This window comes from Cariama cristata, unplaced genomic scaffold, assembly GCF_000690535.1.
Source record: "Cariama cristata isolate BGI_N322 unplaced genomic scaffold, ASM69053v1 scaffold3283, whole genome shotgun sequence".
NCBI classification, from domain to species: Eukaryota; Metazoa; Chordata; class Aves; order Cariamiformes; family Cariamidae; genus Cariama; species Cariama cristata.
The window spans coordinates 104,853-130,764 of NW_009609996.1; the positions used below are offsets into that span (position 1 = coordinate 104,853).

Here is a 25,912-nt window from a genome sequence, read left to right on the forward strand (position 1 = left end):
ACATTTAACCATGACTAAAAGACAAAGAGCAGATTCTGAAGTGGAGGTTTTGATAACAGATTATTTTCATGGCATGTTTTCAGTGCCAATGTGACAAACTAAGACCTGCCCTTGAGAAGGAGGATTCTGACAAACAAATGCACAATGTAATCAAAAGACTAAACTTGTTTCTAAACCTTGGCTGATGCTTTTTTAGTGCTCACAACACTATGGATGTACACACAAATCTATGAAAAAAAAAAATTGCTGGATGCTATAGGAGCATTGTAACAATGTACCAAGGAAAACACTCTTCCAGAAGGCCAACTAATAAATCCCCAATGCCTATTAAAAAGGGAGAAATCAGTAACTCTTTCTAAGCTTTGATAATATTCTTAATACTGAGAGTTTGCTTCAAATGTTAGATTTGTCAGGCAAGGACTATAACAGCAGTTTAAGGCCTAAGGTGTAACACTGGGTACCTGAGGTCAACGAGCAACCTAGCACTGACACCAACAGCCAGCAGCTATTGTATCTTTATTTATTTCCTTTTTAAAAAAAGACTTCTTGCATCAGTCTACACCCTCATTTCCATTTCTCTGCTCAATTAACTAATTAGTTCAGAGAGGAGACTCCTGGTGCAAGCAGTACTTTTAGAGCCAGGTCAGTTATATCTTCCATTTCATGTCTTCATTTCATACTGGATATATTACGTTTATATTGGATATATTATATCAATGACAACTGGGGAAAAAAATGTGCACCGAATTACCATTTCAAAAGTACACTGAAATACTTCTGGACACTCAGATAGTCCCAGACACACCAGACCACGATTTCACATGAGGAAGATCCATCCTACCACACTACTTGCCTCTGGTGACAGACTGACACACATTTCTCAACGAGGTAAAACATCCAGAGCTCTAAAGCTTGAAAGTGGGGATCCACACCTACTCTAGGGAAGGTCATGCTCTGTGCCACTGCTCCCTTTCTGCCATGGGGAAACACAATTACTCAAGGTGGATGCTGTTTTCACAAGGAAATGGACACCTCAGGCAGAACAGATCAGAAAATTGTTTTTAACAGCTCTCGGTATGTACTTTAATGATTATGTTATATGATGTCTTTCAAAAAGCATCTATCAGGTAGAAAAATGTGAGCCTTTGCTTTATTGTCCACAACAGAGATCCTCTACAGTGCTTCTTCACACTGAATTGACGGGGTTTCCCACATGTCCTCGTCTGCCAAGTGAGCCATCTGTGAAGTCTGATCCATGGGTGCTTTCTCACCCTGGGCTATTAATAACACATCATCTTCTCCTCCTGCTAACTGAAGGTCAGAGCTACAAGAACAATTAGATTCATTGAGTTTGTCCGTCAAAGACTCTGCTGTAGTTGTAGAGGACTGTTCAGTCTCTGTTTCAGCTTGTGGTTCTGTTTTAAAATTAAGTCCAAACACGTTATTTCGGATGAGGTATCGAACACACTGCAAAATCACATTCCTTTCGTGTCGGATGTCCTGGGCCAGTAACTGGAAAGAAAGAGAGGGAAATGTGCATCATTCTTCTCTTATTGCTCTGTAGCTGATACAAGCCTAGCAAGATGTATGGCTCTACTCAGGAATTTTGAGCATCTCTGAATTTAAACAGTTGGCTCTCTCACACAAGTCCTGGACACACAGAGCAGGTCACTGCCTTACCAGACACAACACAGGAAAGCCACGTACGCCCACATTTGGTGCTTTCCCATCAACTGACTGGGTCTTTGGCAGAGCCAGCAAACATGTTTGACAGCACTACCCCACAGCTTGCTGGGCTGGGCGATCTAAGGGCTTGCTGTACCCTTCCTCACGCCAGCTCGCGTTCATCAGACCCCTTTACTGCATCAGTTCAACTCACCAGCCAAGAGAAAATGAATGTGACGATTAGCAGCAAGTAGTGAGGTATTCCGGGATTTTTTTTATTGTTTGTTTGGGTTTTTTTTAGGGGCATGTGTGTCAAACCGAACAGGGCCAGCAAAAGACCTAGCATAGCAGAGAAGAAGAGGTGGGACCAGGCATCCAGCAAGGAGGCAGCAGGGAGGGAGCTGCCCTCCTGGGCAGCAGCAGGCTGCTAGAGTAGCACAGGTTGGTGGTCAAATATTACTTCTAGTGATAGAGGCTCACAGTGGCCATGATTCACTATGGTACTGGCACATGACTGTACCACTGAAATCGATGAAAAATACTCAAAGTGCTCATGTTTAAGCACCGCTCATTTAGCACCATTAATGCACTAAGGCAGGTAGAATAAGCTGACAAATCTGATGATAACTTTGGATTAAGCTGTCGGTCTCAGTTTGCTCAGATGGTAGAAAATGTCACTGAATATACCTCACCACTAGGAATTTCCCCCCCAGTCATCTGATCGTAGACCCAGATGACAATGTTCTCATATCACGGACTATAATACTATGTCACGCATTGCAGTCCATCAGGATAGCAAGTCTATTAGGATCTTTTGCACTTTCCAGGTTATACTGTATCTGTAATGTAATGTAATCCCATGCATTTTTTAATAGAAAACCCCTCTGAGTAAAAGATATTTATAAATACAAGGAAAAGGCATGTTTTATCATGTACCAGACTGTGGATTTAAATAGCAGTAACTGGTTTGGGCTATAATCGACCAACCTAAGTCTAGCAGCTTAAAGTGCTAGAGGCCTCCCTCATCTCCTTTAACCTCAGTGAAGTTCATTTTGATATTAAAAAAGAAAACAAAAAAAGTCAGCCAGAAAGCCAAAAGACCTTTTGTCATTCTGAGTGTCAGCAGAACTAGCACTGTGAACGAACAACAAGTTTAAGGCAAGTGGCTAAATCTGTAACTACCTGATCATTTGCAGATCGGTATTACACATGGCAGATCTAGCTAAATTTGGCTTGTAATACCGCAAAGAAGCTTTTTTTGTTGTTACAAGTTTCAACAGTGGTTTAACCAGCGACTTTAAAGTGTGCATATTTCTATTTCGACTAGTTACCAAGAGGTGTTACAAGCAGCTGACACCTAAAATGGGCCTTCAGAAACCTCCTGTCTGAACCAAGAGGTGCACAGGACAGCAGAGAAGGGACAGCATAGTGATCTTCTCTTTCCCAGACTGGGAGAAACTGCTGAATACCCAAATGGCCAAAGAAAGCCACAGATGGGATGCACCATCACTCTACCAAAGACTGCATCTTTGTATTATATTTTTTAATGCAGGATGGGTATCAGTGGAGTGATGCTACACAAACTTTCTATTTTGTCAGCATACAGAATGGCTAATACACATTACAGTTTGCATGACTGTAACAAACATGTTTTAGTAATGTCCAAGTTCACTGCCGAAGGACTGCCAATAGACATCTGCAGCTATTCTCCTACCTCCACTTTTATTTTTTTTAAAGCATCATTTCACTGATACAGCATCCTTTTCTTCGCAATTCTACTTCCTCACTTTTGGGATAAATTCTCAGCAGTGACTCACAGTAAAATTTCAACCTTGCTTCCTCAAGGTTTTTATACACTGACCACTTCTGACAGCAGAAGCCTACCTGCAAATCTCAGGCACTCCTCTGATTCACAGCCACAGCACACATCCTTTAACAACAGCTTTGAGCAATGTTGAAAGGCAAAATACCCCATCAAAACACAATTTTAAAAATGGACTACACTAGCAAGCTACAATTCAGGCTTCCAATGTTCTGCCAGCTTCTCTCAGCATGTGGGATTTCATCTGAGTTTTTTTTCCAAAGTTCTCACTGCTTTGATCACTAACAACTTTGAAGAGCAAGAGATAAAGACAACTGCATGCTTAGGCAGCTACACAAAGGGCAAACACTTCCTTTTCAGTCACTAGGAGCTTTAATTCTTGGCAGCAACGGTACTATGTGCTAAAAGGACTATCAAGGGATTTCTCCCACATCTGCAGCTTGAGATGTGCCTTATCAGGTATCTCTTGCCTAAACATCCTGTGCTGTTTCAGAGACCGGACATCAGTGACACCCTGTTTTCTCCTGTGTTCTGCCCACAGCAAGTTTTGGCTTGATGGGGCAGCTTTATGCTGGCTATTTACAGAATCACAAGGGTAGTCCACCTATCTGATACTGCTTTTGAGTACTAAATGCAATAAAAGCTTCAAAGTTTTGTTTCTACTAAAGAAAGTCAGCAAGCTTCCAAATAGGATGCTTCACACTGTTACTGAGAACAGAACCATAACGCTTTGGACTCACTCCTACAAACCTCTTTTTACCCTTCTGAGACAACAACCTGCTCTTCAAGGTACCAGTGCTGTCACTTCCTCAGATTGATCTAGACATGCCTACAGAGAAGAAACCCATGCATGTGCAGGCTGCAGCTCAACACCACTCTACAGTTTAAGTCACCAACACCCTTATCAACAAGATTTCTCTGGCTGCATCTGAAAAAATTGTGTGCTCCTCAATCAGAGTAAGGCAGCTGAATAGCAAAGCCAGGAGCAAAAAGAGGAAGGTCAGAATAAGGTGATGATCACACACAAACAAAACCTACTGGATACTACTAAAGGAGGGAAGAGGGAGGCCTAAAGGTTTTGGCCTTTGTGCAGCTCATTTTAGGCACTTGATTAAGTTGTCGTCTCTCACTTACCAAAGTCAGTTATTACCTGAATGCACACCAGCATATTTCTATTCGTCTCTTTAAGTATCTACACCTTCTCCGAGTGAAACGCTCGCTTTGCTATTTTTAAGACAGGACCTTTGCTAACACACTGCTCTAACTTCCCACAGGGAAGAGGACCATTCACAAATAGTGCTACTCTTGTACAGGAGGCATTATTTTAGCACTAAGACTTACCATTTCCAGCAGAGTTGGACGGCGCTTTGGAAGGAGAGGTAATATTTTCTTGCCCCAGTTATCAGGCCCTCTGGAGGGACGTGCATTTGAATTCGAGCTTCTTAACGTCGTGCCTGCATATTCTGGACGCTTTTGATTTGGGTTTCGACTCCAAGGAACATTAGTAGTTTGAGGCATATTTCTGAGTGCAGACTGGTTTTTCTCCGCTTTTGTTGCAGCCTTGACAGGGATTTCTTAAAGAAAAAGAACACACTTTCATCTCAAACTTAAAAGCCTCTTTAACATGCTTATATGCCCATGCACTGGCAGTTCGTTAGTACTATTCTTGCTCACATAACCTAATATGAAGATGTACAAGGTTTACCTGGAGGAAGGGAGGGTTTTGTTTGGTTTGGGTTTTCTTTTAAAATACAAAGAATAACCTCTAAACATTCACAGAAAGGAAAACAAGATATTTGAATTCTGCAATACAACAAGAAAAATAAAATTAGTAAGGGCTGAATGAGATTTTCAAACCTCTGCCTTGTTACCACTCAAAATACATTGTTTCTGCTTCACAATACAGTTTGCTGCAAATTTGGCTGCTGAGAAAAATCATGATACAGTTAGGGCAGAGGATGCCCAAGTTCAGTTCCCTGCCTGCTAGATGCTCTCTGTAACTTTGGGTAGGCCATCTAGGGCAAGTAAGGCATAGTAACTACCTGCAAAAACAAGGAGCAGCAGCAGTTTTCTACCATCCACTGATGCATACACTCAGGGAAGCACAAAATCCAAGTACTAGAGAGTTCAAGTCTTAACTGCAACACCCAGCAGCCTTCTATGGAAAAAGCCCTTAAGGACATGGAAATTAGTTCACAGAGTGAACATAACAGTTTTTTCCTGGCACTATTCAAACATGATTTGAAGCGAGACTGAACACAGGCTGCTTTTTTTTTCCCCAGACAGGGGAAAAAAAGGCTTGGGAAATTCGATGACACACACCATAACCAAAGATATTTTATGCCCCCTGCTTCAACCCAGAACATGCTGCTGAGAAAACACAAGCAAAGAGGGGGGAAAAACCCACCCAGTCTTTCAGGAAACGCTATTTGAGGCTTTCTAAAGTATGCCGTAGGGCTGAGGGGGGTAGGCATTAGACGTGGCACAGGTCAAGTGGACAAGGCCACCCCCATATACCGGCTGACTGCACAAATGCTATGTTCTGTCTGGGTGCTTCCCCAAGACCAGGAGCTATCACCATACTGGGAACATGTAATGGTTCACCCAGTAACCCCAGTTAGTCCTCAAAACTGGGAAGAGGGATGAATGGGGAAACAAGAGGAGTAGAATAATGGCATATCCTTTTACTCCTCCCAGCCTGTCTTTATGCATGGCTTACACCAGTACTAGCATGCACTGTCACTGAAAGCAAATTGGAAAGGATCTGTACGCAGATCACAAAAACATTCCTGTGTATAACCTTTAACGAGCTTCTCTCTTTACTTGTATAAGCCTCAAAATCAACAGGTACCAGACAGGTCTGAATTAAAACACTGGTGGACAGGCCAGAAATCAAAAGACATTTCCATAGCCAAGTGTTTTGGAGATATAGCCAGTGAACTGTCATTACTTTAACATCTTTGCTAAACGTGTTGTATTTGCTTACATGTTGTATTTTCTCCTGCAACACCTTCGATTTCTCTTAAAAGTTTTTTCTGAATAAATTGTAAGTACTATATAGGTTCTGACTGATAACCTGCAGCTTTCAGCAGTTGGAGACGCAGCCATAAAGAGCTACCACTGGGCTACTGTAGTCATAAATGCTGTATTTATAAATATACAGGGGCTGGACAATGGGATGGGAGATGGCAAAGGACCAAATACAGGAGAGGTGAAGCCCCCTCACCCTTCCCAAAGAAGGGTAATTTGTGATCAGATTTATCATTGCTTGCAGTCCACACCAGCACAGCGATATAGGGTAGAAGGGGAGAGGAGAAGGGCAGAGGATGTGCTTCTGCGCACCTTCGGGCTCACTGTCGGACGCGCTGCCGTAGTTGGTCGACAATGAACTCAGGGCAGAGGTGACCTGTTTGGGAACAACAGTCAACCCCAGCCTCCCGTCTTCAGCTGCTGCTTCGTCCTTGTCGGATTCTGCAGGGAAAGAAAAGGCAAGAGGGATTTTTCCCAGTAGTCCTGCATGCATGCCAACAGTCAGCCTTGCTGCTAAATCCCCATCTCACCATTATACAAGCCTGATGTTGCTCAATGCCATGGACTGATAGAAAAACCTCACATTTGCCCACCCTCTACGGACATTCAGTGGTAAAGTTGTCTCAAGCACTGGTTTACAGTCCTGCCAGCAAAGCTACAGAAGCAAAAAGTTTCCTGAACAAAAGCTTGGGCTTTCTGGTTATTTCTTCACATATCAAACATAATTATAGGCTTAATTATCAAGTGTAGGTAAAGAGAGAGAGAGAAGATTTCATAATATGTTTGAAGTCTTGCTGGATTTAGTCCTGGCAGAGGCAGGGGGTGCGGAGAAGGATTCAAAAGGCAGTCAGGGCTAGGGGGAGATGAGAATTAGGCTTGTTCAAAGTGAGAACTGAAGAGCAAAGAAATTTTGGAGAGTAAAAAAAGTTCATATGGGACATTGAGAACCAAGGCTACAAATTAGATGATCGGATTTCAGCAGTACTTCAGACCATTTGATACTTAAATCCCTGCAAAACATTACAGACATGCACGAGTAAGTGAAGTATTAGTCCCAAACTACCCCAAAAGAGAATACTGGGAAGATAAGAGGCAAGTGGACCCAAAATGCTGAAATTGAGAATACTTGGAAAACAGAGCCCTACCAGAAAAAGATTCCTAAAAGTAAACATGCAAAATTGTGATGGCTTTAGTTTGAGACAAGGGATCTATATGCACCAAAATCTTGGAAAGACTCTCAGGTGAACAGTGCTAGAGTTAGCAGAAAAACTAGGAAATATTTTTCAGTAATACACTCGCCTACAAATTTCATATACACACACACAAAAGACTACTAGAAACACTGAGAAACTAGCCTGCTGAGACTTCTAGAAAAAGACTGGTTGCAATCTTATTTCCACAAAGACAAAGAGTTGAGCCCTCTACCATCCCCTGCCTAAGCCTGTCCCACAGGAAAGCTGTCTCACACTTCTTCAGAAGATTTTACTGAAATAAACACTCTTGAGATCTTTATTTTGAAATCACAAATGTTTCTCCATTCTCTTCTAATATATCATTAACGATTGGCAATTTGATTCATTTGAGCTCATGCCACTCGGTAAAACAACTTTTAGATAAATTACAGAATCATAGAATGGTTTGGGTTGGAAGGGACCTTAAAGACCATCTCATTTGAACCCCCTGCCATGGGCAGGGACACCTTCCACCAGACCAGGTTGCTCAAAGACCCATCCAACCTGGCCTCGAACACTTCCAGGGATGGGGCACCCACAGCTTCTCTGGGCAACCTGTGTCAGTGCCTCACCACCCTCACTGTGAAGAATTTCTTCCTAATATCTAATCTAAATCTTCCCTCTTTCAGTTAAAGCCATTACCATACCACTACTTACCTGCCTCTTTTTACTTTGAGCTTTTTTTGAGAAAGTGATTCTCACTGATTTAGTAATCATACCAATTTGCAATTACATTGGAAGCTCACACTAAACACAGTGCATTTTTCTAATGGAGAATACATAGCACCTGCATATACTTAAGCAATTATAAAAATAGCATTTACTTAAAGTTATTTTGATTCATTGCTGCTTTTTTCTCTCTCATCCAAAATGTTGAGTGCATACTGTGGTTGGGTGCCTTTTTATTTTCTTTACATTTTAAGACTTACTTTTTAACTTGCTCTTTAGTAAGTTAGGAAAACACATTTACTGGAATACCTTTTCTTTTTGAGAGTAACACATTTGGAGGAAGCGTTATGCACTACTGAATACAACTGACTGTTTCTGGTCAGTAGGTCCCTCAAAGTTTTACACTCGACAGGCTCATTATCTTACCTTGTTTCTGCTCATAAATCAAGAGGAAAATTCTGTTTTCTCATCTCGCATTCAATTTCTTAGCTTTGAAGGGATTATCCACTAAACAGAACTTAAGTGAATGCTTTATGCAAAAAATATATTCCCTCTGGAGAAAGGGCTGCTGCTGTTAGAAAGGTTTAAATACTCCAACAAAATGTACCTATACAGTAAAATCATGGATTTGAGTTGTACGATTTTAAAAAAAATTCTACTTAGTTATATTGTGGTTTTTATTATTTGTTATGGCTATATATCTCAATAGTATGATAAACTGCAACTGGCTTTAATAATGTGTAACAAGCAAGTACCACATTCCTTTTCTACCTATTATAACAGAAGTTACTAGCTGTACTTTCGTACAATCAGACTTTTTAGCATTAAGTAAAATACAGGTGCTGCAGAGAAATACAGTTATATTTAAGCATACTTAAGTTTCCCAACACGCAGAGATTAGTGGAATAAACAAATTGCATAGGGATGCTGAGTTCTTGCTCCCACTAATTGAAGACTATGTTTTCTGGAGGAAAAACTCAGCATCAGACGTCTTTCCAGGGGATGAATTCTAGCCTTGTTGCTAAAAATAGCTGGAGTATAAGTCAGCTTACATGCCATATTCTAAGAGTACTGCATCACTGCTGACTACATTATAAATAGTTATATCTGGAGAGTTTCTATTGCTGCCAGCATGTGGAAACAAGACACGCTCACCAAAAAAAACCTATGCAGCCATACTTCAGAGAACACACACATATGGAGAGTATCAAGAGTAATAATACAGCAAAAACCAGAATTGAAAGAAAAATGCTGACATTTTAAGTAATTCACTTAACTCATACAAGGAAATCCATTTGTTTTCACATTTTAAATACTGTTATTTTCAAAACCACAAAGGGATATTTAATAGTCATCAAAACATAATTTGATTATTGAAGTACTTTATTCTTCTTCTGGCTTTATAAAAAGATTTTCTTATTTTACACGTTAGTTTAGCAACCTAAGCTGGTGCATGTCCTTTAGACTATTGTACAGTATTTATATCAGAACGTGTAATACTGGACACAAACTTCATGCCAGCACTTCCAAAACCCTGACTAACAAGCAAAAGTTTCACTATCTGAACTTAAAAAAACTCAGATGCTATTTCTTTTCCTTTCCTTCCTAAAGTTAGTACAGCATCACTTCCCTATGGCTTGAACTACTTTCCCTTTGCTGTCTCTCCCAGCTAAGTGTTTTGGACAAAAAGGTATTCCTTATCAGGAGATTACAGGTAAAATAAGATTATTATGGTAAAGTACTTGTTAAAACAAAGATAGAATTGAGGTTCTCCATTAAAAGCCCAACAACTCTCTTCAGTTTGTAAGCTAAATACTGGTTTAAAGGTAGTAACGTATTTTAAAACACACAAAGTAAGATAAATAATATCCAGTGTGGTTATTTTTTGAATCAAAGACACATCTACATCTTGTCTCCCAAGATCTTCTCCCCTTCAAATTAAGCATTTTTTTGATGATACAGAATAAAATTTAATGCTTTCCAATTCTCACAGAAAAATCAGAAAGACACAGAAGTAGTCTGCTAGATTTTCCCTTTGTGTTTATAATACAATCAACTTGGCTTGCAAGCAAACTTACGTAGCAGTGCTTAATGCTGGTAGTATTTTCAACATTTTTGTGCCAGCCTTTCCAAATCAGAATTTTTCTTCCTCTTCAATGACTTTGTATTTCAGCTTCTTTCCAAATGGTATCTTAGCTAAGTCTACTAGTTTTAGCTCCTCCAACCAGCACATGTGGACATGAACTCAGTCAGACACACACACGTATCTCAATGACCTCTAGACTACTGAGACGATTTCCTTGATAACAGGCCAAGCGTACTAGGGCAGAAGCTCCTCGAAATGCAAGATTTACCCCATTTCCTTTAGATAAAGCACTGACCCACTCTTTCACAATAATCACACCAGGAATTTTCTTAGAAGACTGCGTCCTCAATCAGGATCTCTCTCTATGGAAATTTCCATTTAAATGGAAGTTCTAAGTGCAAGTTTTAGGCATAGGGATGTTGGACTACCTTCAAGCTTACAACCCTGCTGGCCCTGGCACTATTCGAGCCACAATACAGCAATCCTGGGCTTTTTTGTTAGTAACAATGAGAAGATAAGTATGACAACAGGCTCTCCAGTATTGTTCTGCAAGAATACTGTAAAGCCTTGCATCAACGCATCAATCTTCTACTAAGAGAGAGTTTTCCCATTTTAAGCATGCACAGTTAGCCCTCTTTTAATCAAGGACAGAGTTTACATGTTTTTGGAAGTCCCCAGCTCTCCCCAGAATTTGGTAGTTACGCAAAAGGTCAGTAATTGCTTCAGAAGTACTACCTAAAATAAAAGTTCTCCAAGTTCCTCCATCTTACCAACATCACTGTTTGCCAGAAGACCAAGAGGATCCATGTCCTTCACACATGGCTGAGCTGTCAAAGCACACTGTTTTTCCTGTTCCTTTTCACACGTACTGTTTTCTGGTCCACTGGTTTCATTTTGAGTTCTATGTACATTATAATCGCCACCATTTTTCCTAAATTTCTTCCAGAACGGGCGCCTTTGTCTTCTCCTCTGTCTTCCTTGCTGCCCAAGCCTCTCCTCATTTTCTGGAGGTTTCCACATCCCCTTCATTTTGCTGGAGAATAGAAATGCAAAGATCATACAAGTGACAAGCTATGAGAATAAAATCAATTGACATAACCAAACGGCTCAGGCCCACGTTTAAGGTTCAGTAACACAGCATGATGCCAGGACTTAGTCCAGCTCAGCTAACATGTGGTGACAGACCAGACAGGCAGTCACAGCTCATCTCATTGGCAAAGCAATGTGACAAAGCTGGAACCTAAATGAAGAGTTTGAAGTTCATGACGTATTTTTTAACAAGGCCAAGGGTACATGAGTTAAGCAAGTTCTTTAATTATCTACGGTGTGAGGACATAGTGTTTTCACATTATGAAGTCACCAAATATTCCCTTCACTTAAGCAATTAAGTCATTCAAAACAGGGGGAACGTGGAATTAAAAGAGAAGCATCCACTATAAGCATACTACCACTGCTGAAGTCTCTTTTTTCCAGTTACAACTCAGAGAAGGATCTTACTACACTAAATCCATTCAGTCATCTGACACCATCGGTTGCAATGACTGGCTACTCCTGCCTCCAACTAACATGCCATTCATCTTTTTCACTCCAGTAGAAAAGGAACAAAAGAAACTTCTATCAGGACAATGGATTTTTAAAAACCTGTAACAAAATAACAAGTCCTAAAATAGGGGAAGAGCACAGCATGCCGTTTCTACTTATCTTCCATGGTTCCATAATCTTCCAGGTTATTCTATAAACACAAAACATGTTTATAGTAAAGTACCTGGACTGGAGAACTTAAACTCCCGTCAAAGTCTACAGATACAAGAAGAGGCGTGACCTAGACAGAAAAGCAAATATAGAAGGGACCACCTAGGCTTCCTGAAAATACTTGTTTTCAAGCAACAGAAACTTAATTTAGCAAAGCAAGACTGTAACTAATCATCAGCACATTACAACCACAAAAGACATACAAGATCTATCATCCTAAATGAACTCCACAGTTTGTTCTGCTCAGTACTCTCTCCTACAGTATGGCAGAGGTGCTCTTATCCCTAGTCAACCATATAATACCATAGTTGGGCAAGAGCTTCTTCCTGTAACTTCTCCCCGAGTCTAGAGTCATGTATCTGCAAGCAGAGTCTCAGAGTATTTCTAACTCAGTCTCAGTGTATTTCTAACCCGGTACTTTGTCACTGATAAGCAGCCAGTGGAACATGTGACGAAAGAAAAAAGAGCATAAAAGGAGGACAAATAGTCACCTTTCTCCTCACCTACTTCTCTGTGGTGTACCACTCAGAGACCCTCTCTGACTAGAGATGCTCCCAAGCCACTGATGGTTTTGCATTTCGTGCTGTCGGATGCTGTCTGAATATCTGGCATCCTTGAAATCTTGCAGCAAGGTATTAATATTTTGTGAAAAATGACTTATTTTGGTTTGTCTTCATTCTAATGTCTAAAATGGTCATTTGCTACCCCCATTCTTCTTGAGTTACAAGGAACAGTGTGTAACTGCATTCCATTCATCTCTTGCACCTATGTAATTTTTCTGGACCTCCATCATACAGCCCTTCCAAGCCACTCACTTCTCTGCTTATACAGAAACATTCCCATTACCAACAATCTCTCTTCCACACCTTTCCAGCCTAATTCAGTCCTTCTTGAGAGGAGAACAGGGCCTGCCATAGCATTCAAAATGGCTTTATATTGCAACAAAACATATTTCATTTCATTCTCCAGTCATTTTATGACAATGTCTAACACTGATTGCTCAGCCCTGATAGCATCATCCACCAGTGTTCCTGTAGCATCAGTCTCTCATCCAGAAAAGGAGGCTAATATTAGCTCCCATAATTCAACCCCATCTACAGAGAGAACTGCATTTCTGAATTTGTACAACTGGGCTCTAAATTCAGGATGTTGTATAACCTAGAAGACATTGAGCAAATACAGGCTCAATTAGAGGTGTTGTCCTTAACGAAGGGTTAAAAACAACACTCCGATTTCCCTGGGGCCTCAAACACCCAGAAAGAAACCCCAAGGTCACAAACATATCCCAACAAACGCCAGCCTGGCATCTGCCTTCCCCTCTTGAAAGATATACTACCCTTCAATTCCCATCCAGAGGGGATAAAGAGCCATGCGCTATTACTCAGCTGTTGCAAGACACCAGACAGACTACCAAAGTGGTCCTTCTACATCTCTAATCTCACACGCAGGGATGCTGAGAATTAGCAGTTGTAAAGCACTTCAGAGAACCACAAATGGAAAGCACCATAGAAGTGTTAAGTACCTAATCCTTTCTAAATCTTACTCGGCTATTTGCTTTAATAGTACAGCTTGCAGCGAACAAGCTGTATTCTATTTTTGCCTCATGCATCAGTAAATTTGCCAGATAAGCACCAATTCCAGATTCTTTACTGTTGATATACAAAGCAGAAACAGCAGCTTTTTGGACAGTTCATCAAGTCTATAGTACCAGCAGCTCAGGGAAGGGAGGGGGAAACACAAGAGATTTCCAGAATCAACCAGAGTTAAAGGTCACTAAGTGAAAGCAAACAACCTATAATTTCGAGGGCTTTTTTTCCAAACAATTTTCCAGATATAAAGTTACTAATAACTGTAATAGTATGGAATTGCTGATGGACATTTAAGACTACATAATGCATCCAACTCACAGTCACAAGAGTTACCAAATAAACCTGTAGACACCAGTTTGTTACTGTGACAAGCAAAACTCGTAAGAATCTCCAAACATAATATTACATGTTTGTGGCTTTAGACTCAATGCCTAGGTTTGGTTCCTTGGGTCCAAAGCACTTCAGCAACTTTATATCCTTTGAATGAAGTTTTACTTCAGTCATTTATAAACCTTTCCTGCTAAAGTCATGAAAGGCAACTGCTTGGAAGGGGTGGGTCAGTGCTGGGTCTTCTGAAGCACATGCTGCATCAAGGTAATTTGCACTGTCACCATTTAACAAATTATACTAGCCTGACATGAACCCTATTCTGCACTAGTTCAACCACTTTACAATGGTACAAGTTTTATTTTGTTTGGTGTCATCCCTTACAAACCAAACCAAAACCAAAAAACTAGGCAAGCTCCAGCTTCACTTCCATTAGCAGCAAATTTAGCAAGACCCCCTTAGGACTAAGTCTGCTCCGGCCTTCCAGTTCAGTTGTTCTAGTTTAAACAAGTGATATTCTAGGAACGTGGATCGTTATAACATTTTTTTAAAAAGTCTTCCCACAGGCCGTAAAGTAGAGCTAATGAAGTTAGCTGGTTCCACATAACACTGACAATGAGGGGAAGAGAAAAGAACAAAGACCATACTGGAAAGTAATTCACAACATAAGGGAGCGAACAGCCAAAACCCAAGAGGAATAAGTATTAGGTTCAGAACAAAGGTAGCAGATAGATAAAGATGATGGAGGGTAGAAGAAAGAAGTAGAACTACTTAAGCTATGAAAAGAAAGTTAAATCTACCTCCTCTCTTCACTTGGTTATTGATTTACCATCTGAAAGGAGAGAGTAAGAAGCCAAATCCGCTCATAAAATCTCTCCTGGCCATTTTGCAGCATTAAAGGATTAGACTATGTGGATTCATTACGTTGCACGATTTCCGTCCCCATTATTTTTTTCAGAGACCAAGGTTATGCTGATCTAATGAATGACCACTAGAATGTGGTTTTCTCAAACAAGCCAGAGTGCAGAATTCAGCAAGAACATCAGATTTCTAATACAACTATCATTTAATTTAACTGAAGTGGACTATGAAGCACTGTAAACAAAAGAACGTTACATCTGCAGTTTGTCAAATGACTGCCCTCTCTTAAAAGGCAGCTAGATCGCGTGTACAGTGGAAGCAGTAAGTGCTGGGAGACCACAGTAAGAGAGTGTACTTCTGAAATCATTAGGAGCAAAGTAACAAGCTTGTTTCAAAACACTTACCCAAACTGTTGGGTAGTCAGCACTTCTCCCCTTTCTTCCTTCTGCATCTGCATCGCCTTCTTCCTTTCAATGTTTGCCAACGTAGGAAAATTTCTAGAAGAAAAAAAATAATTCACTGACTCTTAAATGGTTCACTGCATTTTGTCAATTCCCCCGTTACCAAACCAGCATCCTCTGCAAACATAACATATTTTTAAAACATTTCATGGAAGTTTAACAGACCGTTTCCTTCTTAAAAAGGCAGCAGTGAGGAAAAGAAACCTGAGTGCATTTAAGCTTACATACTCAAATGCAAAAAAAAAAAAACAAACATATTTACCAAATTAGCGTGATTAGATTTACCAAACCATCAAAAAAGCTACAGAAAAACAGTTCAGTTACATTTATGGACCCTCTGCCTGCCCCTGCACATGGCAGCACAATTTAGTCCTGCAGTTTGATTTTTATGGTGCTTCAATTGGAGTATTTGAATGATCCTAAAAGGTACAACTTGCTTTTAGCAAACCAACTGCTGAATTCTTGTAATACAAAAAAAAAAAAAATAGTTATAAGAACAGCTTCTGGGTGGACAAGATTCCTTTAATGCGACAGTTAGGGAAAAGCACACAAGTTTCCTCTCAAGCAACATTCAGTATTGTGCTTGCACACTGACCTGTAGTTTACCAAAATTACTGTCCCTTTTTAATTCCAGCTTCAACAAAAATTGCTAAGTCATGCAGATCAAAACAAATCTACTGTTATAACCATTTACCAAACCATCCCTCTGTTCCATTCCCCACCTCCCTCCCCATCTCTCTGTACAAATGAACGCCACACTGGTTCTAACATGCAAAACCTGCTGCAAATTACTGTCAAAGACCAAAAATGGCTATGCTAGTTGCTCTGTAAACATTAGTTAGCTAAATCCCAGTGCTTTGAGATAAAGGTGGTAAATGAGAAACACACATGCTCCCCCACCAGCTTCTGGATAGAAACGCAAAGTATAAATATTTGATAAGTCTATTAAAATGGAGTAATGAGAAACTTAGAACAGCTACTCACTATATATAGCTATCAAAACCGACACGTATCTTTCTTTAAATATTTAATCTTATCATATGCATCTTCCTCATTTTACAACACGAATGTTAAGTGTCACATTGATGCAAGACAGCTTTAAACACATACCAAGGGAAAAAGATGAGCAGCATTTCCTACGGGACACACCTAAACACACCACAGAACTTGTCTCCTTTAACAGGATTTGAACACAAGCTGTCAATGTCTATTTTCATTTGATTTCCCCCAGAAATCCGCCATACAGCTCAAGCGAGCACAAGGATGTGATGCTTTATCTCCACTCTTCCCTTTTAGTTACATTTGTTCATCCATGTTATTACACTCCCAGCACACAGCAAGCGTGCAATGAATTATTTAATCTCAAGAGCTTCGCATTGACACAGACCCCCATGCTTGGCACCCATCCACAGTTTTAGGATAAGGTGCTTTCCTTCACATGAGTAAGGCTCACAGGAGGAGAGAGCACTATAAAACAAGTAGTTATACTCAAAGAGAGCCCAAATCTTGTCCTAAAACTTTTTTTTTCTGTTTTTAAAGACGTAAGGGAAGACCCTTAATCCTGGAACAAAGGAGTCTTCAAAGTGCCCCTGTAGTTATGCTGATTAAGGACATATTCAGACACGCTCTCACAACATGATTTGAGATGTGACAGCCTCCCACTTTCATTCCTATGATTTACCACTCCCTCCACCAAGCCACCATAATGGACTCCACGAATGCCTTCAGCTCGATTCATTGCCAAGACAGAGAGATTTCTCCTAAACCACCCTTCCAGTTGACACAGGCTGGAACTAACAGCTAAAGAAAGCTCAAGTTCTAAGCAAGTATGCCTGCAAAAGCACATCTGAAGGCATCTGCAGCAGCTGTGTTTACTTTCTCCAGCTCTTCTCAAATGTTAAATAGCATTTTACTCACTGCCTTTACCTTGTGCAGAAAATGCACCTATTTTGTCAGCACGTGTGCAGTGTTTCACTTCATTCATAATGAGCAAATGAACATCTGCTAGTTTATTCTTCCATCTAAGGACTTGGCGAGCAGGAAGCTCTAGAGGTTCAAGTCTGCAGGTCACCAGCCTTGGTACAAGGTACCCTGGGTTCACACCTCCCCAGGTGCTCTGCTGTTTGACGACAATGACTTGGCGGGCAGGAAGCTCTAGAGGTTCCGAGTCCGCAAGTCACCAGCCTTGGTACAAGGTACCCTGGGTTCACACCTCCCCAGGTGCTCTGCTGTTTGACGACAATGCTGGGCTAAGCCCACCAGTGCATCCTGGTGGGACCTGGCCAAGTCAACCCCAGTTGTTCCTGCAAGGAGCAAGCGGATCAAAGAGGCATAGACCAAAAGTTACCCACCTGCCCCAATGTACCAGCCCCAGTGCAACTCCATAACTCATCAGGTACCACAGCCCTGGCACAGAGGGGTCCATGCACTCCAAGCATCAGCTAGATCTACCCACGGAGGCAGCTAAATTCAGCTGGACCCTGAGTGGAGGCAGATGCCTACAATGGAAACATTATGGTCTTGAGGCACAGCTTTATGGTAGACTTTGCAAACTTTACTAAGGACAGCCACAAAGTACTCAAGAGAGGTCAAAAAAAATCAAAAAGAGAGGAATTTAATTTTTTTTGATACAGAGAATTCTTACTCAGGCAGGCTAAATTTAGGAAGACTGCTCCTGAACAGAGGTGTGACAATGCAGAAGGAAGAGCTTATACTGAATCTCTCCACATAGATGGCCATGTGTTAAAATCCAATGAGTTGAGTTGGCTTTAAATCTTTCTCAGAAGGCATGCCCTCCTCCTCCCCCAACAACATGAGGTTCTTAAAATGTTACCTACAAACACCACTGAAGTAGAAGTAGCCCAGCAGTTAGGTCCTGCAAACAACTTGTCAGAGCTTGAATGCAGATAGTTTCATCAGTCACCACAAAGGCTTTATAAACCTAAGCAACTTATTGTAAAAGAGGGAGTTAAACCAGGATGTGATGGTCTGGCACAGCAGATTTCATGAAGGAGCCAGTACTGCCCAAGAAGGCAGCCCCATTTCATAGAAGTGTCTATGGTTGAAAACTGCACCTGCTATAATCCAAACTGGAAGTTTTTCAGTATAAATTGTCAGGATAACACCAGAAAACCAGTTTTCAGGCTAAGATGAGTTTATTCTTATATATACATACACACCAACAAAGAGACATGCAGGTGAAGGATACCCTAAGCTTCCAGAGACAGGGAATGGTGATACTTACACGTGTGCCTTGGTAAATAATTTTTTTTTTCCAATAAATGAATGCACTAGCCAGAGCCATGTTTTATAGGCCAGCATACTCTATCTTGTTCACATAAACATCAGAGTAAACTAGCTCTTAGCAAGCAGTGGAAAAACAGAGCTTTACCAATGTCTAACAGAAACCAGACTTGTTTCTATAGCAGTTTACACAACGAATTTCTGAGTCGAGCACTATACAAGTTTATCATCTTTATAGGAACAGCACTGTGGTCAAATTGCCTCAATAATTTCTTGAGCTGGTCTTGATTACATACAGACAACCAACAGCAAAGGGGACATGGATAGCGCAAAGGGAACAAAGATGGCCCAACAGAGATGTGATAAAATCTTGGTTTAAGACTCCCAGGCATTTTATCAAGCACTGCATCTCTAGTGTGATTTTACCGTATGTTAGCTGAGGCAGCTAATCTATCCCTGGAGTTCAGAGTAAACTTTACTGTACCTATGTTTACCTTGATCTACCAACACATTCCTTCTATTTTGCTTCATCTTCTCTACTTTTACCAGGTGCTAAGAAATTCTTTTCCTTATTACATATTTAACTACTACGAATGCAACACCAAGGAGGATTCCAAGCTACTCTAGGATTACCATTACTCAACTAGAGAACCACAAATTAATTAAAAGTGGTGTGGTTGACAGTACTGGCCTTCATTCATTAAGTGCATGCTTAGCCTATGAGATGTATTTCAAGGAAATACAGCAGTTAACCCATAACTGAACAAAAAACCCTCAACAGATTATAGAAAGGGCGAAAGGAGGGGGAGAATTTACAAGCAACGCACAAGATCAAGAAAATCCTCCAATGTTATATTAGGACCTAAGCAAAAGTAAGTTTAACAATTTTCTTTTAACACCAGAACAGCCTTGCCACATTCTTGCTAATAACCTTTGCTCTAGAAGAGCTGGTTAGAAACAGACAGGCTAGCAGGACCCAGATCTCACTTGGGAAGAAGGGAAGACAGCAATACCTCATTCTGATACATTAAGGAAATGCACTAGATATTTCCCTTTAAGTGCACGTTTAAGAAAAAATATGCTGAAAACAGCACATTTCTTAACACTTGGAAGGGACGGGACAAATCAAAACAAGAAAAGTAATTGTAATCACCAAAGTTTTCAACTATCTGTCTGCAAAACATAGGGAAACACTGAGATCCCGTGGAACTTCACCTCTATTGCTGTTCGCTTAATTTGATTGCCTGGCTTATCAGGTTCAACAGGCCACAAACCATTAGAACCTTTTAGGTAAGCAGAGACATGAAGGCTGCAGCGATGAACAGGGCATTGTACAGAATCAAACAGGAAAACAGCATTCCAATCCAGCATACTTCATCCAGAGATACTTGCTCCTTACCAGCTCTCCCCCTTCTCTTCCCTCCACATGAGTAAGGCTGCACTTTAAACACAGGCTCTTTCTAAGAGATTTTAAGCAGGATACACAACTGAGCAACACAGCAGCTAATTAAGAAGAAAAATCTCAACTCTGTAAGTAATTATTTATAACAGCTGAAAGAACAAGCAAGACAGGAATGTTAGGGATGCAGCATGGAAACACACATATTAAGCCACTGCAACCTAATTAGAAACAAACTACTAATGACCTAAAAAGATTCATTCTTAGTTCTGACTGGAGCTTCTAGAAAGAAAAATGCTTTTTGCTGTCACCATAAACCAAAACTGCCTAGTAGCTCAGACTCCCTCTGGTGTCCTTTTTTTGTGTACAATGCAATATTTGCTGTGAGTCAACAACAGACTTTCTGTACTAAACCAATGCTTTGCTGGTGACACAATTAATGCTTCACAAAAGTTTCCGCTGGGTTTTTCTCTCCCCAACCCCCTTTTTTAATTTAAAACAAAGGAGAAAAAAAAAAAAAAAAAGATGTTACTACAGCTTCCTTGCTGTACAGACAGTAACAAAAGCCACCCAGGTAGTCACTCTACACCCATCCATTACAGCTAAACAAGATGCCCACAGGAGGACTGAAGCACCAAACAAACCACAGCACTACTCCGTCTAGTGGCCTTGGCTTAGAAGGTCCTAATCCCATATTCCCTTTTTTGGTTGGTGGTCTTGACTACAAGACTATTTCCATTGATTTTACTGTGCTGCAGTGAACAAAGGTTTTCAACAATGTTGTACCACAGCCAAATTATATTTATCTGTGAAAAACCAACAGTATCCACCATGAGATTCTCTAGAAACTCAGCAAAAACAATCTCAGGCAGAGTATTGTCCTTATAATTAACTGTAGATAAACGTTGCTTTGACTCACAGCACCCACTCCCCAAGCAAAGAGTATCTAAAACATGATTGTACATTCAATACCTACTTCCCTCATGTTCTAGTATACAGTAGAACACATATTGACATACATACCTTAAACATCAACACTTAAGCCTTAGCATTAGCCACTAGACAGGAACTCCCCCAAACACCTTCCAAAGCAGAAATGCGTATGAAAAGTTGAAAATGAGTAGCAAAGACTCTGCACCCAAGTATTGATGTTTTTCCTTGGAGCTCTGTTAGAAAATTAAGTGTAGGCCACCAGACAGACAAATCTAAGGACATTTGGGGGTTTGCTAACCCCAAATGAAGTGCTAACACTTCATATGGTAAGTAATAAAGGCATGGTAAGTATCACTTGGGGACAAAAAAAAAAAAAAAAGACAGCAATATTTAGACTGAAAACAAATAAAAACCAAGCCCTCAAGTATCTTTTGAGTAAAAGGAAACTTTAGATTAGTTTTGGTTCCAACACCAAACGTGTACTTGCACAGATCACAAGCAATTTTTCTCTGGTTAACTATGGCATTTTAAACACGACAGAAAACAAATTTTGTTTCTGTATCAACGAGAGTTGTTTAAAAAAAAAAAAAGAGGAATCTAAGATTATCTTCATTTGTAAAAAATGAACAGCAGGTGCAATAGTTGACTGCTGTGATGTGCTGACATAGTGATAAGACTTCCCTTTGCCTTTCTGAAATTTGCAGAAAAAGCTGAAACCATGTCCAAAGGAAAGTTAAAACTTGCAAGGATGAACTTACAGGGGGAGTAATTTTGCTTCCCGATACAGCAAGAAGTGATGAGAGGCAATTAAAAGAAAAATGAGTGGAATGTATGGAAGGAGATTTTTTTTTTTTTTACGAAGTCACTGTGTAAAAATTTAGTAAGGGAAGTCAGGTTCAAAGCAAGAATGAATTAACATTGCTTTCTGACATAAATGCAAGCTGGATTCATCAGTAAGACTGCATCAGACAACTGGGTTTATTTTAATTTTAAAAAACCAAATAGGTGACTAGTACACTGCCCCAGCTCATCACCAGTGATCTTGTATCACTTCCCACTCTGCATATAGGACCTTTGCTAACAGAAACAAAACTCGTATACTGACCACTTTCAAGACTAAATTCTAAGTCAGGAACAGAAGCAAGGAAAGCCTACAGCATCTTTCACCTGCTGGAAAAGGGTTGATTTTAATCTGTTCAACTCCGATAAAAAAAAAAAATCAGTAGGATAGTCTATCAAAGTGTAGTGTGAATTTTTAAACAGTTCAATGCTGGTCAACAGAAAAAAAGTTATACCACCTCACATCAAAGAATGAGAAATAATGAGAAATACTGCTTACATGGGAACTTTACCTCACACCCTAGGTACAATGTGACTTAGACTACGTGAGAGAGCATCATTTGTGGATTCTGTTCTCTTTCAGTAGAAAAGTGTCAAGCAATGCAGAAAGTTCTTAAAAAATTAGGAAAACCTCCTGTTAGGGTCTACTGGGACAAATTAAACCATGGAAATTTGCACACAGCAGGATGTATTACAATTATAATCAGTACAATAGTTCCAGATTTCTTAGCTATTAAAAAACTGCCAAGCAAACACACATGCATTTCTGACCTAAAACATCTCAGTGATCAGACCAAAGAAATGAGTCCTTCACCTATCCTGGCGTACCAAATCAAACATCTGGGAAAGCTATTTCCTTCTCAGTTGGTATCTCGCCTTCTATTACAATCATCCAAACAATTACAGTCTCTGCAGCTTGCACTCTCCTGGCTCAGGCATTCTGACACAGACCACTACCACAGGAGTTTTGCAGAGTCAAAGGAACGGCAGCAGCAAGCACGTGCTGCTACTGCCTTTCAGCTGTCATCTAATGATCGATCACCCAGGGAAAATACAGTAAAACAAATTCATAGGTCATAAGTCTTACTCACTTTTTTCTTTCTTCTCTCCATCTAGCGATCTCTTCTGGACTATCTAATTTTATTCTTTTAGCACCAGGTGCGTGTGCCTAAGGAAAAAGCATTTCATAAGTCTTGAAAAGGGGAAGAAAAAAAAAACACAAGGAAAAAAAAAAGCATCCTTCTGTCAACTACAGTAGTAGTAGTACCACACTGTTTTAATGTCCAAAAGTGGTGAGACTGCACACAACGATTACAAAATGAATCATTAAAAAACCCCATAGTATTCAACATATTTTCATCCACAATATTGTCTTACAACAGATTCTACTCAGAGGTGATACATTTTCCTTTCAGAAAAACGAAAGCAAGCTTCTGAAGAATGAGAAAAGGGATTACAGTAATGATTGCACAGACTCATATTTTGGGCCCAGGGGATACCTACGTTCTTCCAGTGTATCTGAACTATCTTCTCATGAGCACTGAAACTGCAACCTTCTTCTGTGCACTGCAAGATAAGGGGGAGAACTTAAGACACACAGAATTACGCAAACAAATTATAAACAAGCACTCAAGCACACTTCAAACAAACTCAGTGCCAGATGCCTGTACAATTAGTTATGTATAACTTTTAAGCTACCCAGTTTCAGAACAAACGTGATTGTAAAAACAGTAAGAAAGGATAATGTACTTTTAAATTTCATCTGATTTTAGAATAACCAGTGAAGCCAATGTATCCGCTGGTTGGAGATAACATGAAGTTAACCTAAGAGAAAGATTTACAAGACTTGTGATTGAGTTCCAATTTCAAATTTTGATACTTCTTTGCAATAAAGGAGTGGATTTTTAAAATACGTTTTCCACAAAAGGTCTTCTCACACAAAAATTTTACATGCTATAGTGATGTCAATGAATGTTAACTCCTACCACTTAGCAATACTTCACAAGACAGACATCAAAATGACTTCAGCAATAAAACCAAAAATACAACTGAGACCTCACCTACATACAGCATTCAGAAAAAATCCCCTACTAACATTTTTTGCAGCTCTGGAATCTCTTTGCTAAGTCTTCCATTCAAAGACTGACTACAGATAACTACTTATCAGGCACAAAGTTGTAAATAAAGTATAAATAAAACAAGCCAAACTCATCAACCTGTTTATGTTGTGAAATATGTTCATCATACTTCTCCTGGTTTTTATAGCCACGGTCACAGGTATCACAATAATGAGAGAAAACCGGCTCTTTTTTCTTTTTGGTCTGCAAAAAAAGAAGAAATCATCTCAAGATTTCAGTTACAAGATTACAAAGTATTCCTACTTTTAATTAGGTGTGAAACACTTCCATGAGCATTTTTGTTAATAAAGCCATCAATGAAAACATGTAACAAAGTATCAAAGATAAACTAACGTAACATGAAAGTGAAGTTCAAACCACTCATCTTCCAAATAAAGCGCCCTGAACTTAGCTCTGTCCACTATCACCTTTCCACTAATTATCACTTCTGCAAACACCAGGCGGGCACAGATTTATCGAAGGCTGGGAGGAGAGCTACGCTACAGCCTAAGTCTCTTCCCTATCAAGTCAGACCATGCCTGTTCTCAGGTAAGAGCCCAGAGGGCAGCACAGATCCTTCCTTCTCCCACTATGCACATCAGGGTGAACTGGCTGGCGGCTGGGCCTGATAATATAACACAGTGCTAATGTAATTTAGGCACCTGGGCATCACCACGGTAAGGGCTTTTCTAAAGTAAACCTGTGTTAGAATTCAGTTGAAATGTATCTTTCTTTCAACACGTTCAAGATTTGCAGACTGATTGTCATACGTTTGCTCTCTTAAAGTCAGGCACATTATACAAGACTATGAGGTCTCTGTAGTACCTTGTGGCAAGTCCCACACGATTGCCACCATCGCAGAATGACACAATGGTTTGGGTTGGACGAGACCTTAAAGATCATCTCGTTCCAACCCCCCTCCCATGGGAAGAGACACCTTCCACTAGACCAGCTTATTCAAAGCCCCATCCGGCCTGGCTTTCAACACTTCCAGGGAGGGGGCACCCACAGCTTCTTCAGGCAACCTCTTCCAGTGTCTCACCACCCTCACTGTGAAGAATTTCTTCCTAATATCTCATCTAAATCTTCCCTCTTCCAGTTTAAAGCCATTGCCCCTTGTCCTATCACTACAAGCCCTTGTAAAAAGTCCCTCCCCAGCTTTGTTGTCGGCCCCTTTAGGCACTGGAAGGCTGCTCTAAGGTCTCCCCAAAGCCGCCTCTTCTCCCGACTGAACCACCCTAGCTCTCTCAGCCTGTCCTCATAGGAGAGGTGCTCCAGCCCTCTGATCATCTTCGTGGACCTCCTCTGGACCTAGTCCAACAAGTCCATGTCTTTCCTGTAATAAGAACCCCACTCCATACCTTTGGCTTGTTATTTTCTTCTGGAAAATGTTTACTGAATGCAGGCGCTTGCTCGCCTTGCCATTTCTGGGAGAAATTGCCATTTCCACCTTCAAATAAAAAAAGAGCCAGTTATACATACAGCTGGTAAGACACCCCACCCCACGCTACCTCAGTGGGCCCACTGTAGTGGGGAAGGGCCTGGGGGACAGATGATCCAGGGCTGCATGACCAGCATGGACAGTGGGCTACATGCTTGGAGGGAGAGAGAGTCCTCCACCTCCCATTGGTTAGGGACAGCCCCAGGGTCCCCACCGGTGAGGGATGGGAATGAGCCCATGCACCCGAGAGACGACTTCCTTCGTGCCCCTCACCAGCGTGCGGGCTCTCTCCGTAGGCCGGCGGGTACCAGGCAGCGGGTGGCGTGTAGTTGTCAGGCGAGAGATAGCTCTTAGCAGGCAGGTAGCTCTTCGACGGCGGGTAACTGTCGGCGGGTGGGTAGGTGTCGGTGGGTGGTGGGTAACTGTCGGCAGCCGGTGGGTAGCT

General features: G+C 40.7%; 1 protein-coding gene across 1 annotated transcript; it reads right to left on the reverse strand.

Annotated features, from left to right (window-relative positions):
- Window positions 1–1,173: 1,173 nt before the first annotated feature.
- Window positions 1,174–25,476, reverse strand: NUFIP1 (nuclear fragile X mental retardation protein interacting protein 1; the record flags this gene model as incomplete). The annotated part of the gene is made up of 9 exons (XM_009697726.1): window positions 1,174–1,512; window positions 4,829–5,061; window positions 6,830–6,958; window positions 11,275–11,537; window positions 15,438–15,530; window positions 23,001–23,077; window positions 23,413–23,475; window positions 24,126–24,230; window positions 25,388–25,476. Coding segments are annotated over 9 exons (1,391 nt in total), but the record flags the coding sequence as incomplete, so codon positions are not given.
- Between the last annotated feature and the right edge of the window lie 436 nt (window positions 25,477–25,912).